Genomic DNA, 19,923 nt, shown 5'->3' with positions numbered 1-19,923 from the left:
TCTTCTTGGTTTTGCCCAACTTTATAAGACACAGTTGCTAGAAAGGATTGTCAGGAAAACACATAGTATCCTAGAAATAATTTCTAAACATCAGGGATTTCAAACTCGGGTCAATTTTCACCTAAGAGTGATAAGTCTGATAGTGCAAAAGAGAGCTACATTTTACTTTTCTTAAATACAGCTGTTCTAGTTACATTGATTTTTTCTTTATATCCCAAACAATAGCCAGGATAGTACCCCAACCCTTCATCTTTCAGGTAAGGACAGACTACTGTAGTAAATTCAGGATAATCCCAGGCTGCTAACAAACACAGGCCTAAGGAAAGCAGCCCTGCTGCTGAAAGAAATCTGTGTTGTCGCTCCTTGGTAAAGGTTCAATCATTTCTGTAGCTCTGCAACATATCAAACTGGGGACCTCAACCTGCTAAAAAAAGTTTTCAGTTAGGTGGCTCCCTGTTCAGTATCGTGCTCATGGGAGGTGCATTTCATCAGCAATACCATCTTGAATCATTCCTCAAAACAAACCTCAAGTTTTCTGGAGCATTCTGTGTGTTTTTCATGCACTTCCAATATGCATAACAGATGCTACCAATCTGGGTTGGACTGAGTTCAAATCTTGAAAGTTTGCAGAACTATATGGTTCACAGCATCTCCCAGAAAGGTGTCTCACTCTGGCTTGAAGTTTAAAAGACATTTTCAAAACAGAGATATGAAGAGCTTTGTTCCTTTAACTGTGTGGCCAAGGAACACACACACTTAAAAAAACCACATGCGTTCAGATTAGACAAAAGCTTCAGTCAGTTCATATGATTGCCATCAGACCATTAATTTCAATGAAGAGCAACAACGCACATTAGTGGAGTGCATCCCATTAGATTTACGTAACCTGTATTTTAAATCCAATCCCCTATTCTACATTCACTTGAAAATTTGTCAGCTTGCCTCCAAGCAAGTAGAGGCACCAAATCCAAACAAGAACTGAAGTTCAAGTTCCTCTTTATTCACGTACTATAATCCATATGTTAACAAATAAGGGATAAGTAGTTCTATAATAGACACCTTTTTGTAGATGGGAGACAGCTGGATAAAAATCTTATGTTCTGTTTAAGAACTTTTTCATTTGAGGACATTCATCCAAAGACTATTAGAATGTGGCTGCCAAGAACAGATAAATCCCAAAAGTCAAGAAGTGAGAAACATCTCTGGAGGTAAGAGAATATAAATTATCATTATATCCTGACTCCACAGGACATATACATGTGTGTCAAGATGCTTTAAAGCCCAGCAACATTCAGCCCCTTAAATGGAGACTTTGGACACTTACAAAGTACTAGGAGTGAGATCCTTGAAGGCACTCTTGTAAAGGAGAGGGCTGTACCTCTTAGTACTGATCACCTGCACTTCCTTAATTAGTCAGAGTATTAATTTAAGAAAAGATAGTTAAAACAAGTTCTATCTGAGTAAACAATATTTAACAGTGCTGTAACAGCACTGAAAAAAGAAACTCTACAGAAGCCAACATGCCACAACAGACTACCATACGTTCTTAGTGCAAAATAGGAATCCTATGTTATTGTCATTTCCGACAGTACTGCCAAAAACCTCTGAAGCATCCGCAAACACCAGGTGAACTAATATCTTGAGGTAGCAAATAAAAATAACAATAGATGATTGCATGTGTGTTAATAAAATGAAATGGAAGTAACTGCACATGACTGAAAGGAGGTCTCCTAGGCCATCATGCCCTGCCCTTCCTATTGCAGGCACTACATCCCAAGATACTTGAAAAATACTAACTCGAAAGTAGGTAGGTCCCAGCCTCTCTCCTTTCGTTGCTCCAATGAGAAAGCTATTCCAGAAAGCAACTTTCATGCTAGCGATAGACAATAGACTTACTACAACTCTTCTGTTATTAATGGTGGCAGCACTGTCTAAGACTGCATTTAACAATGCAACACATACTAAGTTATCCTCTAACAGCACAAGAACTCTTGAGAAGAGATATGTTTTGATGCAATTCTCACAACTCAATGATTTAAATAACGTGCCTCTTGACGATGGTCACTCTAGAGTTAATGCATATTTATGCTACTTCCTTTTTTTGGAGATACAAGAATCTTGCTAAAGATTATATACAAATACTGCAGACTACTGTTATGCTGCAGGGAATACTGAGAATCAATACTATCTTGCCAAGGGAAATACCAACTAAAGGAAAAAAGACATATCTGTGGATACAATGGATCATTTTACTCCATGCTTTGAGTATTAAATTTATGCCCATTGCTTCAGCATATGTACTGTCAAGATTTGGAAAGAGGATACCAAAAAGATACCAACTGATCAATCAACACAGCAATTCTTATGTTCTTATGTAATGTGCTATCTATTTAGAAACTGCAGCCAAGTTAAGTTTCACTGCCCATGAGCTAACAATCAACAGTTACTTTTAAACTAGTCACCTTAAGGAAGAGAGATTTATGCCAAATACAATCAACATGGTGCGTAAATCCCAACAGTTATTGAATCTTCATCAGCTAAGACCCACATTTCTCAAGGATGATTAAAGCCATTCCAAGTTCTGTAAAAACAAGTTGCTACATAAAGGAGGGAGACCCAAGCTGGCACTGTAATTCTTACAACAAAATGGAATGACCAATGGTAGAAAACAAAGAGATGGTATCAAGTGGAGCAGAAGTTATGAAAAGATTTGAAATAGTGCCATGCAAGAGCACTTGTGATGGTTCAGACTAAAGGTCCATCCGATCTCCACAAGTGGCCAGAATTTGCTTAACAGCTGTAGTATCTAAAGTAGGTCAAGTAGCAGAAAACAGTTAACCTTAAGCAGCAGTATGGCTTGCTTAGCTATTTCAATTAACACTTATTTACTAGCACCTATAGACTAAATAACTTCTATTATTTAGAGGTATAAGTGAAAGCTGGAACTCCCAAGGCTCCACATCTTGCTTGTGTATATCTAGTTCCACCACTGCAAACCTTAGCCTAGGATAAAATGCTCATGAAGAACTAGAGCCTTCACTCTCAAACTGTAACAAGATCAGTATTTAGGACTACCATCAGAGGTTTGCACAGAGCAAGACTAAAATTCAGAGGGAACCACCACTGCACAAACACAAGAGCATTTCCTTTCTATTTAACGTTACAGCTTGGGGGGGGAAACGTTCACACATTATTTGAATTCTTACAAATCCCAAATCCTCTTCCAAAAAACTATAAGATGCAATAATTTGACTCCAGTCTCAGCCTGTAGGCACATGCACTAAATTCTTCTCTGGACCCCTGCCAAATCACTTCAGTGATCAATAGGAGTGTGATATTTACTTTTAATCCATGTCACCTTCCATAAAGACAATATAACTGGTATTCTGCTTTACAGATGTGAACCAAGGAATATCCAGTTTCAAATAAATTTCAGTTTTGCTGCCCGCTGCATAATGAACAGAATCAAAGACAACAAAACCACACAGATATCACCTTCTGACCATCAAACCAGGAAAGCAAATAAAATTCTTTACAGAGGATTTGAAGGCAACATCAAGATTCCTGCAGTATATATAACTTAGTAGCAATTTCAAAAGGTTTTAAGAAAAAAGTTTATAAACCAGCTTAAAAATTTGGCTCTTGGAAATTTTGCTGAGCATCTGAAGGACGGTCTAGCTATTAAAAGAGCCATTGTAATGTTTTACTGCAAGTGCTGTCTTAACCCTTTATTAAATAGAGAATGTGATCGATTATTTCTACAATATTCTTCTAGCCAGTTTTTTGGGCTGAGCATTTTTATATCTTTTTTCTTCTCTCCCTCACTAAGACTCTTTCTCTTTCTGATTCCCATTTTCTCCTCTACTTTCCATATCCACCTTTGTCTGGACTTTCATAATCAGCACACATCAGAAAGATGTCAAAATGGAAGCAATGGCACCTGTGTAAAAAGGAGATGCCATTTCTCCTCTCAGCTAGCAAATACGTTTTCTACAGATTGAAAAGAACCTATTACATGTTCTAGTATATGACCATGCTCTTTTATGGGGAGTCAGTTGAACATGTACATTCCTAGATGATGGGGCGTTTACCTGCCCCCTCCTCTTCTGAGGGAGAAAAGTAGGACAGATCACATCTCTGGAAAAAAATTCCACAGAGCTTAGACCTCTTCACCATTTGTTTCTGCACTAAAGCTTTATATTACACTTTTCCTCCTCCCTGCACCAACCAGACAGACCATCAACCCATAACTGGGGACTGCTCTGCTGAACTAGTTTTGCCTTTTATATGAAACACTTTAAAACTTTAATGAAGAGCAGCAGCAGCTTCTGTATGTAAGCATTGGTTAGCAAGCAGGGGGGTGACCAAGAGCACTAATGGAAGAAAACATAAATCAAGGACTAAATAAGGCTTATAAGTTTTACATTTTTCTTTCCTCACAAAGACTTTACTTATCATCTGGTAGAATTGACCCAAGTCAGCTGCAATAAAGGGCCTGACATTAAAAGGATATAATTTGGAGGAAGGAAGTTCCAGCTTAAGACCTGATTGGCTAGTGCAAGATAACGCTGAAACACCGAAGACATCTGAGCATTGAGGTTTTCACGTCTGCTGAATTCCTGAAGTACCTCTACTGTGAGCATGAAGATCTGTCGCAGATCGTCCTCCTAGAGTCAGGACGAACACAATATATTAGAGTCTCTCAGTCATTAATTAAAATGTTGATTAAAAATAAATACTTCTCTAAAGAGAAAAGAATTTTCTCGTTTCACCCTATTTTTCATTAAAATACAGAAAATATTCTGAAGTTTTCAGTCAGAACCCCCTTCCCCCCTGCCCATTTGCCAAAATTAATAGATTGTGTTTGTAAAGAATAAAGAAAAAAATCTTCTCATAAATGCTAGTCATTAAAAGAAAAACTTAATATGTTTTTAACAACTGGTGGAGGAGAGGGTTGGTCTTTGGCATGAAAAAAAGTTGGTAAGTTGTTCCACAACAGTCAGTTTAAAGCAATGCCTTCACAAAAACATTTCTGCCTGGCCAAACAATACATCTGAGACAACCAGACTACACCATCTGCAATAATATTTTTAAATACATAGCTCTCCTTGGCTTTAAACCAAAGCTATATTTAAGACTATCATTGTTCCACAGAGTATTCGTTTTGTTTGCAATTGGTAGCCAAGGAATTAAAGAGTCCAACCACATAAAGACCTGTAGCTCTACATTCATAAAATGGGTAAAAAGGGATTGCACCTTTTTGATATAAGTTTTTAAAAAATACATTATCAGCTTTCCTGAAGTAGCCAGTATCTGCAGTCATAATAAAATATTTGTTCTATTAAATGCTGTTAGGCACGCGCTGTACCTGAATGCACCTGGCACAAGAAAGTACTTCTGCTTCTCAATGTTTAAATTTTAGAAAGACAGGTAGCATATATTGATACAGAACTAGTTTACCTGAAATATACGTTTACAGTTACCATGGAACTCCATGCTTAGTCCAATGTTGCTGGTTTTACTTGAACTTGAGAACTCGCTCAACAACGCCGTTAAAATGGAACAGGCCAATGTTTGCTATAAAGAAAATAAGGGGGAATAATATAACTAAAAGATGTCCAATAACGTAATACCACCTACATTGTCCTTAAATTTTTTTATTAGCATTTTTCTATGACTATTACTTCAGTTTCTTCTAACACAAACTAGAACAAGTCGAACTTTCAGGAGTATAGTTCCTTGGGTGAACCATCTCTGGAATCATCAAGGCTCCATCCTTACAAAGAAATTCAATTATTTGAGCAATATAAAAAATTAGCATCTGTGCAATCATCACTACAAAATGGAAACAAATTTATTGCATTCCATTTCCCAGCCTTGCTGCTTACTTTCTCTCCCTGTGCGCATGGCTTTACAGGTATTAGTTTCAGGGAAGATTCAGTTTCCACTTATTTCTATTGATCTAATAGTTCAGGTCACCTGAAGTTTGTTTTGGCCCTTCTTTGCATTTGCTACACTTACCGCGTTGGTATTTGATCATGATTAAAATTATACCACTGAAAGTGATAAAAGCTAGTCAAAAAATACCACCTGCAATATACCATTTACTAGATCTTTTCCGTCTCCCCCCACCAGAAAAAATAAATGAGAGGAATACGCAGAAAGCTCTGATGCTTCGAAGCTTTTGGATACTTCCCTCCAAAGCACAACAGAAACAACCTTTAAAACTACTCTATTAGAATAATGTCTCTGAAGTGGTATAAAAATTAGTATGAAAAAGGCACGTTAATTTTAGAGAGACATATCCATGAAGACTGAAGGTTTAAGTATCTTTTTCATTCTCAAAACGTAAGGTAAGGTAAATCAAATGCTTATCCTAAAACACAACTTAAAAGCCAGCTTTCCTTTATGAAACACACTGCTCCAGCCTTTGTTGCTGTTTTTTTAAATAAAAAAAAAGCTTTTTTCCTGATGCCAAAGTCCAGTAACCACCATCACCAGTTTTAATATTTTTTTAACTGATCATTACACACAAAGGGAAGTAAATATTGTATAGTGGAGATGCAAGCAGTACTTCAGGAGTGTGCCACACACTACTATAACAAGCACAATAGAAACTGTATACGGAGGAAATGAAAACACTTTCTGTTAAAGAGATGTTCTTAACAAAAAACTTCAAAATTACTGGCTATCCTCCCAGACTGTTTGGAGCCAAGGTGCCAGGGATGGACAGAGGGATAGGAATTGTTAAAGGGTCATGCATGCCAGCAAGTGTCCAGGGGTTAAACAGAAATATGCACACTACCTCTGAACACCCGAAAGATTAAAGTGGAGATGATACTATTTATGCAAGCTCATACAACAGCTGAGACCAGTGCCATCCACCCACCAACTGCAACATCTTTGTTCAGAAATGCCTCTGAAGTCAGTACCTTGACCCCCCAGACAACTAGTTATCTTAGCCAGTATACACTAAATTAACATTCTTACTTGCTAAATAAGTCCCAGACAGATAGAACATAGTGGCTTCGTGATAATATATGGGTTTTCTCTTCTACTATATAATGAAGCTGTACAGTGGACCAGCATATTGCTGATCAGTTGCTAAATCCAAGCTTCCCCATTTTGAAGAAATACCTATTTATTTCAAGTGGACTATTTCTCATTTACAGTCACCACTGTCACACATAACGTATGATAAAAGCAACGTTTAGCCAGTGAAAAACAGCATCGCACTTTAAACTACTCCAGCAAAAGTGCAATTTTTTTTCAGTTCTATACTAGACTTAGAAATATTTCTAATTAGCTCAAACATTTCAGTATTTTATTTCCAAATTTCTATGTAAGCTATTTACACAATAAATATTTTTTATTTGGAGAAAATCCAGATTTGATCCAATATAAAAAAAATATCAGCATAGGCTAACACTGAATTTTAAATCCAACATTAAAAGTTCCATATGAAAACAATTAATCTGGGTGGAAAAAAAACCCAAACTGAAAAAAACCCCTGAAGTTTGGCTCTAGAACAATGCTTCAGATAAGAATACATGTTTTTAAAGGAATAACGCAAAGTTGCCAGAGAACATTGCCCAGTTTCATTATGTGCCAGGAGATGCAGAAGTCTCACAAGGCTCTCTAAATACTTTGAAACACAGGCTTTTATTTGATGCTTGAATTACTGACACACTGATACTTTTCAGCTCAGAGGAGCCATGATGCAAGGACGTCATTAGTTGCAATTACAAATCTACAGTTTGATGCTTTGTAACTTACCATGATTACCAAGTAGTGTTAATGACTACAATAGTACAACAGCCTGGCTAAAGCTAAGCTGCCTCTGCTTTATCATGCAAAGAACGTCACACCAAGCCACCATCCAGACCACCACAGGACAAGCAGGGCAGAGATGCAGCGCACCCATCACTTGCAGTCGGTTGTCAATTATTGGAAAATAAATCACTAAGTTCAAATGACAGGTAAGCAGCAATAGGAAAAAAAAAGTTTGTTCCCACCGTGGTTACAAATAGTTAACATTAGCTGAAATAATAGATGTTTCTCCTTCCATTTTCTCCAGTTTGTTTACATGGTATATAATAATTTATCCTTTCTGTTTGGATAGTAATGTGCTATTGCATGATAAAAGTGAGTTCCATATTTTTTTGTGTGCTTTTCTCCTGGTTTCAAGGAGAAATTTAAAAGGAAGGTTAAATTATATGATTGATGGTAAAGAATCTCTTCAAAGATGTGAAAAGCAATGGATGCAGCTAGGCTGACTGAATCTGTTAAGAGCCTGATAAAGCAGCTTGAGCAGTTACCTGCCCCCCTGATTTCAGTAAGAGCTATTTCAGGTAGTTCTGACATCAGTACCTACTTTGAGCATGAAAGGAGAAGTGTGACATTACTAGATACTTACACACTTTATACCCTCCAGCAGCCTAGCTCACAGCAAACACCAGGGCACGCTGTATCCCTCCGCTCTCCTCCCTCCCACTGAATTCCCAGAATCCCACCAACTCCTTCACCTTGCTATTTCAATACCTGGGGTGCAAATCCTGCCCCATTCCCTCACCATCCCAAGGGCACTGTGTGCATTATGAGCACATCCACGCCCTCCTGTAACTATCTGCATCTGTGCTTACCCGTTGCATCCATAACAAATTGTAAGTACTCCCATATATCCAGGTCACCAGAGCAGGAAAAGACTGAAAATAAGATATTGGCCAGTAATTTAAAATTTACTGCAACAACAGGCTGAGAGGAGATTGCTCGAGATTGGTTTCCTAGAGGTAGGTGCCAACCCCGAGGAGTTTAGCACACAGACAAGAGCAGAGGAACAGATCAAGACATGTAACCCATCCTTGCCATGACAAGCATTTGCACAGAGCTGCATACAAAACCACCACTGCTTCCCCAAACTGCCATAAGACCATAGGAATTTATACAGATCGTTGTGTATAGCAGTAGGATTGCCACTTTCACATGAAGATTAACAAACTAGTTAGCTTAAAAGAACATGTGCTCTACCATCTATTGAACTCTTCTGAATACACAGTAATACTTCAGAAAGTCTGGAATAAAGCTTAAGTAAACTTTACTAAAAGTAAAACTTTACTTTATGAAAAGTAACTCTGCTGGAGGTTAGCTACTAATATTTTGAAATACTTTTTTAAAATTTACATGTATGTTTGGTATGAAGACACTAAGTACCTCAACACAAATGCAGGCTATTAGAAAAAAGAAGACTTCAAAAATCTGAACAACATAATTTCAGATAAGCCAATACAGTTGTGCTCTGTGAAATAAAATTACTTCCTCTTAAACATAATAAAATTGAATGCACTTAATTCATGTAAAGTTCCACAGCGGCAGGGTTTTTTTGTTATTTTGTAGCATTTTTTAAGTTTTTTGCCACACCATAGAAGAGATTAACAATCCCATTTAGTAATACCATACAGTAATAAGTAGAAAACGCACGTGACTCTGGGCATCATATTAAAAGTCAGATCTGAATGTCTATTGCGCAGTAATGCCATTAATTTCATACCAGTAAGAGTACACCTCTGAACCTAGTTTGACTCACTCGCTAGCAATTTCACTAGTTCTGCCACAAGTACATACCCAAACAATAACCCCATCTAACAAAATAAAATACGTCTCTTGTTGAGAGCGGACTGCCTCTGAGAATAGCTTGGCACTCACCCCAGTTAGCTTTATTACCAGGAATAAACTTTATGAAAGATCGCTATACATAAAATAGACTCTCAGCTGCTCAAACAGAAGATCAATGGGACTTGTGATAAGAGATTAACTTGGCAATCAGACACCCAGTAGTAACATCGTTTTAGTGGTTTTCTTTTTAAATTACTCTAATAAAACACAGACACTATGGAAAGACCATGCACCATTTTAACATTAAACAACATTTATATGCCATTCATAAAACTCTGATGCAGAAGGTAAATGCAACTTATTCCTCTAAATGGAATGTCCCCTATAACAAAAGTTAAAGCCATAATGTTTGAAGGGATTTCACACTTGTGCCTGGATTGCCCATGGAATAAGTGAACTGCTTCATTTGAGGGTAGTTAGGTTACAAAGCATCTGAAAGGAAGAAGAGTTCAAATACAGCTTAGGAAAAAATGGACATGTGGTACACCAGCTCTGAGGCAGAAAAGCCAACAGACAAAGCAGAATGAACCACAACACCAAAAAGTTTTCCTCTGTTCTGAAATTCAGAGTGGAGATACAGCTAGGTTGTCAGAGGTTTGATTAAATCATTCATTTTACTACAAAACCTAAACTATCAAGCAACATCATCCCCCCTCGCCTTCTGCAGGAGTCATTTACACCTACAGAAAAATGAGTAAGTACATTTAAAATAATAAAGGTATCACCTTACCAGAGCAAATCATAACATCTACCCTGTTACATTAGATCACTGCCAGCCTGAATATGCATTTAGAGGACTTTTTATCTCCATCTGTGTAATGTAAACTCTGTTACTGAAACCAAAGGAAAGCCACAAGAGGCATTTAATAATACCCCTAAACCAGCTAATTTTAACTTGCACAAGAGCAGGAAGAATCAAAGAGAAAAATCAGAGGTTGAAATTGCTGTGCTGCTCCTAGTTGATAAAATTCTGTAGTGAGAATATGTCAAAAGCAATTTTACCAAATAAATTGCTTAAAGCAAGGCTTCCTTTAGAAACGCAGTAAGATACTTCTTCCCTAACTTCCTCGAATAAGCATAGATCTATTTGCTAATATTTTCAGAGCATCTAAATCTCCAGAACATAAGCTACCACTCCAAATGGAAAGGTTAACAGGATGGCCACAGGACCAAAAGAAACACCGTTACGTACACAGAGTAACTGGGGCCACTCCAGGTTTTCAACTTCTGTGTATTGCAATTGGGGTAGGCAGGGGGACCTAGGACCTCAAGTAGTAGTTCCCAACCAAAGAAAACCAGAATATATTCTGAAGAAATATAAGCACGCACCAGGAAGAACCCACTGGATTTTATCTGTTTGTTCCTTCCCAAATGAGCCAGCTGGTGGAAAAGAGCCGTAGAGCAGGGACAGAATGATAGGAATAGGACCCACAGCTGCAGTTTTGTGCTGTCAGCAGTAAGGGACTGGCTGGGCAGCGCACCCCTTTCCTCCCATTCCCCCTCTGCCACCATGCAAAGACAGACAAGCACCACCAGGTTAAGACACCACACCAGGCGAGACCCTGCCTTTCTTCCTTGGAGGGAACCAGGCAAACCAAGCGAGGGAAGAAACCCCTAGGTTGAGCTGAGGAAGAGAAAACCAATTCCTCTGTGAACCACTGGGGGCCACAGGAAGGATCTTGTGGCATGTGAAGCCACATGCCACATGTGGAGAGAGAAGGGAAGTAGCAGCCTCTAGTAATAATGGAAGAGGTCCAGCCAGAGTTTGCTGGAGCTTAAGGTGCAAAACATGCTTTTCTTTGTTTCTCTGGAGACAGGCAAAGTTGTGAAGCAGAAGTCAGGAGGAAAAAAAAAAGTAATCACATCAAAAAAAGTGAAGGTCTGAAAACCATTTATCTAGAGGTAACATTTCCTCCTCCAGGCTCTTGTCTGAAAGGCACCAGTTGAATCTTCAGTCCTACAGTAGTTGCATGAACAAATCCAAGGCTTTCAATTAAATTCAAAATAATGAATAGTAAGACTAGCCATGCAGCTCACCATCAGTATCACCCAGCTTTAAATATACATCATCCTGGCAAGTGCTCTTTGGTGGGCAAGCGTCCCCTCTCCCCCCACTTTTCCCACTACTCATTCCTGGTCCTTCTTGCCCACCTCTGCCTGCCATACTGCCAGATATGCCAAATGAGCTGTGTTACATGGCTGTGCTCCACAGTAGTCTGCTTAAAGAAGGGGTGGAGAGAGGTTAGGAGGGAGAAGGCTGGTTGTTTTTAAGTAGACTCCCACACAGATCCAGTTTATTTCTGAACATATATATTCAGAAGGACAGTACCTCTGAGAGGAAGAAGGACTAAAGACCAAGCAGCTAGGGTCAATAAACTTCTTAAAGAGGCTTTTCCTCTCAAGCCTGTTTATTTGTGTGTTACCACATTAATAAAAGAAATATGGGTGTGACACATGGAAAGGCATTATTTCTTATTTCCCAGTGAGTCTGAGGTCTACAGGTGAGGGCCTCCACACCTGCACATCTCAGGAGACTGCAGAATTGAGGAAATGAAGTGTCCTGGATGCTATACACAGAACAGGGGGCACACCTCTTTTGGATCACATCTCCTCGCTTCCCAGCCTTGTCTTTGAACCTGTAGCTCTATTGTAAATGATAATTCTGGGAGCTATTAATTTCTAATATTAAAGTTATTAAACAACTTAGCTGGAGTCTTGCTGTACTGCATTTCCAGTAAAGTCAGCTCTCTTTCAAAAGAAAAATCAGAAAATTTTAAAAGGCACCTTGGTTAATGTAACTACTAAAAAAATACTTATGCTTTAAAGTTATCTTACATTTCTATTACCGAGTTTTAACCTCATATTTGGTAGTTTCTAGATCCCTAAAATTCCCAAACCAATCTTTAACACACTAACTTTGGCCTTTATAAAGCACTTATCAGCATGAAGGAAGCTTAAATATCCTGGTTTATCATCTGTTTTTTATACCTAACATGTCTCAAGGGCAGTAAGATTCATAGGACAAGGTAATAATTTTATTAGACTAGAAGATAGAGCTGATGGTAGAGTGAGGAAAATAATACATAAGTTTTTGTCAAAATGTAAAAGTCATGAGATCTCTCCAACTCCTACCCTATCACATTAGACAACCACAGCTAGACAGGGATCCAGAAGTAAAATTCCTCTTAAAGAACAGAAATAAGAACTATAAATGCTAAATAACTGTAACTAGTTATCTATGCAGCCAATATTATTGATAGATTAATTTCAATAAAGATGAATGCCTAGAGTTCTGCCTATTAATATTTCTGACTGTTCACATGAAATCCATCCACAGCACATTCCTCAGCAGTTTTAGGTAACCTGAAGCATCTGAATCTCCTCTCTAGCCCAGTCATGAACATTGGGAAACAGACCAACAGATTTACAGATTTTAAGAGAGAAGGAATTGTTAGGATCTCCAGAGCTCTTTCAGTAGGTCTTGACAAGTCATCTTGTATATACGGAAAAATTTAGGCTTCAGGTATGGAGTTTTATATTAGAATGCATTCTACTGTACACATTGTAGATCGTAAAAAAACCCACAGCTTCTGTTGCTTCCCAGTCCTGTGTGGGGTCTACAGCAGTTGAACCCTTCTACATCTGCCTACCCATATTCTGGAAGAAATCAAGGTGTGACCCATATCCTAGTCCAGTTTTAAACAAAGTCCATCTGATAGTGTTCACACGCAGACCAGTTCCTCCTCCTGGGCATCAGTGGCCTTTGCTGCCAGGATTCCTGTCCTTCTGGCAAGGATGAAGGACAAACGAAATCCTTCAGCTATGCAAAAGTAGAATATTCTAACACAAAAAGAAAAGGCCAAGAAATTGAAGGCATTTATAGTTGAGAAGAACTTGGCCCACACAATTCTCCGAAATCTTGATATCAGCGATAGAAAACATGCATTTGACATGTTAAGATTGGCCCATGATACTGCGTCTACTGCCAGAAGCCCTGTCCCCCAGAGATGAAGATTGTGAAAAGAGATCCTGAAATTGCTATTGGAGGGAGATTACAGACTCTCCTCCATGAGCAGGAGGATGGCTTGTATTAGTGTTACAGGAAAAGCCAGGAAAAACAAAACCAGGAACTCCAAAGCTAACCCTTGTCCTCCCAGAAGATTACTTCCTAAACTCATTTATAAATTAATAGACAGCCAGACCCTCTATAGTTTGCTTTCCCTTTTCAGATACAGGTTTCTTCCATGAGATCCATAAAGGTCTGTACAGCAGGGAAGCAGCAGCAGGAGCCAACGCTCTAGGTTCAAACCCTGGCTCTAACCATGCATCCTTCCCATCCCTGTAGTATTACTTCTCCTTAGTGCCCTGTTATTTCCTTAACATGTACGCTGTGTTCCACCATTAAGAGATTACTCAATGCTAAAGCCATCTTTTTAATCTCCTGCCCAATTTCTTCCTTTCATCACTATTGTCCTTCTCTTCCTTCCAATCTCCTTTTCATTTTTTTCATTCGCAACAGTTCATACATCAGTCTTTCTCCCATGTCAGTTTGCCACAACATTACTCAACATACCTTCAAGTTCCATCCTCAGAACACATCCATTTCTGAAAATATTTAAGTACTACTCCAGAAGTTAAGGTATTTAGCATACCAAATCCTGCAAAAGGACACAGGCAAAAGACACAGTACCGTCTACATTGGCTGCTGTCCTTATTGCACCAACCTTCAGGACTTGACCCTGACAAGATGTTACTGAAAAGTCCCAAAGGTTTCATGGAGCAGGAGTGCCTAACAAACACAAAACTAGTACAGATGTCTGACAGGAACTGAGTGGAGGATTGAAAGGAATGGAGAAGATGAAGTACCTACTTTATTCTTGGAAGATAAAGAAGGGCCAGGAAGCTTTGGAGCCAGCAGAGAGGAGAAAGCAAGTAGGAAGCAGGCAAGAGACCACTTCGCTTTTTTAAAAAGGACTTTCTCTCAATTATGAACTGCTGTAGAAAGCCACCATCAACAGCTAAGAGCCATGTTGGAGAACTTTAAACATTTTTAAATACAAAGTGATCTTAAAAGCAGTACTAGTCCCTTAGCTCATACTGTACCCTGAAGCACCGTTAGCTGAGACTCTACACAGCAGCCAGGCAGCTGCACCACTGTGGTTCCACACGGCCTAATGGGCACGGCTGAACACTACAGGGACACTAATAAAAAAACCCCTCACCTATATTTGAAAAGATAAGTGAATAATTCATTGTATGAATTATTTCATACAACCTTTCGAAGTTATTATATATTTACGCAAGGGCTATATTTACGCAAGAGGCATACCCTGAGCCCACTCAGAGCTCAGTTGTGGCAGGTACTGTCCTGACAAACAATTTTATTACTGCTTATTATTGCATATGCCAAGTCCTGGGTCACACGAAGCTGTCCCAGTACAGGAGTTTGTCTTGCAGCAAAGTCTCAGAAGACTACAAGAATATTTTTATGAATGAGAACTATTTTATAATATAAAACCTCATACAAACATGGGAATATGTGTTTATAACCAGCTTGCCAAAGACTAACAAACATATACTGCACCTTACAGAAAAGATGTTCCCAGCAGCATCGCATGTCATTTTTTGCTAGTACATCACATTAGCATACCGGAATAGAAAACACCATTATATAATCAAGACATTTTTCAATACCATTCTTAAAACTTGAGAACAAATACTTTGGAAAAATTATGGAGAAAGTAATATTTGTGAAGAGAGGTGGATAAAGGGAAATGAAAAACTGAGCCAAACCTGGTCTCTATATGGTGGCAGCAAGCGGAACTTGGATTAGAGGACAGTGAAATACTGTCCCTTCCCCCAGCCAGAGCTCCTCTGCGACACACTCTGTTCTGCAGCAAGCCCAGGATGATACACTTACAGCAGGCAGCCTTAGCTTGCTGTATACTGTGGTCAGTGTAGTCTGTCTGTATATTACTACTGCATCCACAGAATACAACTGTAGAAGTTGGACTGTGCAAGAGCTAGTTCAAAGAGGATTTCTCTGTCAACATCCAGGTTTCTATTTACTCCACTTTTGTATCTTTATGGAAAGATCATATAAACTACATGAGCATACACACTGGCATGCATAAAACTTGAAAACCTCAGTTGTAACTCCATTTTTATAACAAGGCTATGCTTCCTGGAAAAAAAGCACAAACTCAGCATTGCTCTAAAGGAATACCCATTTCTATCCAACTTACACACAACAAAAAGGCTGAAATGTTCTCCTTAAGCTAAATAACTGTGAAATTAAAGTTTACAAGTGTAACTGAAATTTCCATACCCTGGAGGGATATCACTTGTGCTCAGAGGTGACACAGTATTTTTAGGACCATGACATAAGCTGCATTACTTCTAGTACACTTTGATCGAATTTTCAGAGTTAAACATTTGCTGCTCGCATCTAGTACAACTGCTGCTCTAAACACTCAGTAGTGTTATGAGCCAGTTTCCTCAAGGTTTTTGTTTGAGAAAAGCTTCAGTTGAAGCTTCAGCATGGAATCTACATACTCTCTGATTCTGCATTTGGAAGGAGAAAAATCACCTCTCTTTAATCTCCAGTTACATGCCTCTATTATGACCTATTCTAAACTTATCTCCTGGCATAGCAAACGGAATTTCACTAAATGCATAGATAGATATTGGACACCTTGTTTCCACTTTGAGCTCAGTATGGAAGGTAACACTTACCCCTAGTAGTATGACATTAAATCTAGAGTAAGTTTTGTATTTCCATTCCACGTTTTACTTCCTCACACCCCTTTCTCTCCATCTACCCACCTCCCAGAGAACAGCAGAGGCCTATGCCTCTTGCTCGGTAGCCTATACCAACAGCTGAGCCACAGGAAGGTGCAGCACTGCACAGAGGGAAGGGGAACAGAGTGTGTAGAGAACCTGCCGGCTAACAGAAAATCCATTTTAGATCACACTGTTTTATTAAAGAAACCCAGAGAAGCAAAAAACCCCCATGGCACTTAAAGCAGCTATTCATAGAAACCTATTCCCTAAAAAATATGGTGTAATTGTGTAACAAAGAACTACACACACTACTACCAGTCCCAAAACATTCTTATTCAAAAATCTCCAACTTGGTAAATGACTGCTTGAATAGATATCAACTTAATTACTAATTTTAGTTTTTATATAAGAGAAGTATACAAGATTTCAGAGTCACTAACTATATGACTTATGCTGCTGATACAGATTGCTTAAATTCTGAAGAAAAAAAAAATAAAATACTTACCACAGTGGGGTTACCGCTGCTGATCAACTGGCTGACTTCATGAAAAATGCTTTTGCAGTCAATTGATTTGTCTAATGATCCCCGTTTCACTATCACCGCTACTGCTAACAGAATCTGCTCCCGAACGTACTTTTGAAGGCTGTGAACAACATTGCAAAAAACATACTTGCAAATAATTCTGAACATCAATGCTCAATAAAATTTTAAACACATTTCTTTTTCAAACATTTCATGTGAATTCATAAGGGAAAGCCAACAACTCTACAGAAGTCAACTAAGTGTTAAGAAGGGAAGATAAATTATTGTTGAAATTGTCTTCCACCGCTACCCTGAGAAACAAAAAGGCTAACCCAGACTTTATGCAGAATCCTACATGCTCAGAGGTATTTTTTCTATACTTACTTAGGCCTTTGTAAGACATAGGTTAGAAGGAATGTTCGCAGTGACTCAATGCTAGTTTTTTCCAAGAGAATCCATTCTCTTACAACTGCTTCCATTATTGCTGTAGCAGCTTGAAAAAGGACATAGTCCACTTTACTAGTTTCTGTGGGGAAAAATAAAGGCAACTTGAGTATCAAAGACATACATGTATTTAGCTTGTATGCATTTCCAACAAAAAAATTAATGGAATTTAGTATTATTTATTCTTAAATTGAATTATTTTTTTTTGCTATGAAAACAGGCAAAGAATTTACAACTCAAAAGGGGAGAAAAATAATCAATAACCCAATTATCAAATTGTCCAGTATTATTTGAGTCAGTGACTCAGGGGAAGATAAGCTGGCTGTGCAAGGAGACTAGGCCGAAGATCAGGAATAAGAATGATAACACAACTGTGGAACAAAATAAGAAAGATGACAGATTTAGTCCCAATAAATTAAGATATGATTATTTACAGACTGGTGTATTTAAGGTTTTCTACATCATGTTCAAGCTTGCATATTTATCTTGAGGTAATCAAAATATAACTTCCAACCACAGTGTAGGAACCAATAGCCCTTATTATCTGAATATCTGATTGCTTTGTATATGGATGCACTAAAAAAACTAGAAAAAAAGATATTATGGAAAAAGGTAACAGCTTGGGTGACTATAAAGTACAATTTAAAGAAAAACTCCAGAATCTGACTTTAATTTATATGACAATAGAAAGCTACAGAGACATTGTTGTTGTTTTGCTTTTAAAAATTTTAACTTAGAAATAGCAGGCAGTATCTCAGTAGCCAGCTTCAAAACATTCTGAGCTCTGTAGAAAACACAGAAAGAGCATTCAGAAAGGGTGTAGCCACAGGGTGGCAGAAGCATAAATTATGAAATGGTGAAATAAAATTCCCAAACAAGAAGTGGAGTTTGAGCTATGGTGGCTGACCTGCCAGGAATAGAAAAACTGAGTTTGTTTGAAAAAACCTTGGTCATGAGATGATGGGCTTTAAAAAAACTACAAAACAAACTTTCTTCCCCTGATTATATACACACAAGTTTATAATATACATTTCCTTTATATGCAAGTTTTATATCCAAGATAGTGGCCAATTTGCTAAATGTTTTTAAGAAATTTAATCAGGCTTCAAATCTAAACCCTGCACAGGTTAACATGCTTAAATCAAAATAAACCACCTTTAAATCTACTTAGCTTAATTTGGAAAACTAAGTAACCACTTAATTAAAAGATTAATGTGTATGTCTAACACATACATAAAAATGAGCCAAATTATTCCTGCATGGCAATTTTAATTCTGGCATTTGTTAACTTCTGGGTCTTTGGCTTTTCAAACTGTACAAAGCTCACACAAAGAGAGAATGCTATTAGAAAAGATGATGGAATTTCTCCTTTGTGTCAAGTACCACAGATGCACAACTGCAATCATTAACAGCACAGAGCTCCTGCACTCAGTGTAAGCTTTTAACTGGTCAGAGCACCATTATCCTCTACATGAAGTTACTAAAGAAAGACAGGACAAGTTTTGCCAGTATGCTTAACAGCTATAAGCTTACAGCAGAAGAACGTAGAGCCTCATGCTTCCTGGGTTCGACTTCAGGTTTTTAAAGACACCGCATGGCTGTTCCCCTTTTCCTTATGCTCATCATCTCCATTGCTCTCCCTGCATTGCTTGTACACTCTTCTTTCCATGAATACCATCAACATCCCTGTTATCTCTCTCCACCTCTATTCCAATTCCTGTCTTGACCATTTTTTTTTGTTTCTTTTTAAAGCCATCTACCCTGATCCTCTGGTTCCTGCCCATCCTTACCTGCACATATCCTTTCAGTACACTTCAACTCTTTTATTCTTCATCATGAACAGCTTGTTTCCCTTCCCTGGTTCCCGATTTCACAATCCCTGCCTCTCCCTTCTCAACTCCCAAGTCTTAACTAGCTGTTCTTTCTGTCCGAACTATTCAAACACTTACTCAAGAAGCACAAAGTTTTGGGAAAAGTCTCTCTGTTCCAGGTCTCAGCATCACAACTGCCTACACTGCCAGGAAAAACCTGCCCCATGCAGAAGCATGCTGGTTTCTCAATGGTGGTAGCATACAAACAGTTTAAAGATGTAATATTTATAGTCATCCAAGAGGTGTTAAAAACAGGATCGCATTCCTTCCAACCAGCCACATTTCAGAAGGGAAAAAAAAAAAGGAAAATTGTCTGCAGTAATTTAATGAATATTCATTTTTTATTTCTGATTAGTGATGAATACATCACTTAAGAGATAAAAATGGTCTGCAAAGTTACTTAAGTATGTTCTTTTGCCCACTCAAAATTCTCTAAAAATCAATGTGAAAATAGAAAGTATCAATTTTGCTGACCCATAAAGCAAAAAGTGTGATTACAGTCTTCAGGACCAGATTAAGAACTACTAAAATATACTAAAACCAGAAGAAACTCATTTGCAGAAAAAATTTTGGTTGAGGAGTGGGTTGTCCTGGTTTCAGCTGGGATACAGTTAATTGTCTTCCTAGCAG

The 19,923-nt window shown here is 38.2% G+C and overlaps 1 protein-coding gene across 3 annotated transcripts in view; it reads right to left on the bottom strand.

Moving 5' to 3' along the window:
• Positions 1-19,923, bottom strand: part of XPO4 (exportin 4) — an 80,225-nt gene that overhangs the window by 34,947 nt on the left and 25,355 nt on the right. For 2 of the 3 annotated variants that reach the window (XM_075050752.1, XM_075050753.1), the window contains exons 3-6: positions 17,363-17,504; positions 16,961-17,099; positions 5,461-5,577; positions 4,514-4,667 (exon numbers count right to left, since the gene is read on the bottom strand). In XM_075050752.1, coding sequence (XP_074906853.1) covers positions 4,514-4,667; positions 5,461-5,577; positions 16,961-17,099; positions 17,363-17,504 — 552 coding nt within the window. The remainder of the gene's footprint in view (positions 1-4,513; positions 4,668-5,460; positions 5,578-16,960; positions 17,100-17,362; positions 17,505-19,923) is intronic. The other variant, XM_075050754.1, reaches the window with a different exon arrangement.

The sequence above is a fragment of the Buteo buteo genome, chromosome 18 (assembly GCF_964188355.1).
Source record: "Buteo buteo chromosome 18, bButBut1.hap1.1, whole genome shotgun sequence".
NCBI lineage: Eukaryota > Metazoa > Chordata > Aves > Accipitriformes > Accipitridae > Buteo > Buteo buteo.
Note: the sequence above shows the minus strand (reverse complement) of the source record. Positions and strands in the feature narration are given on the sequence as shown.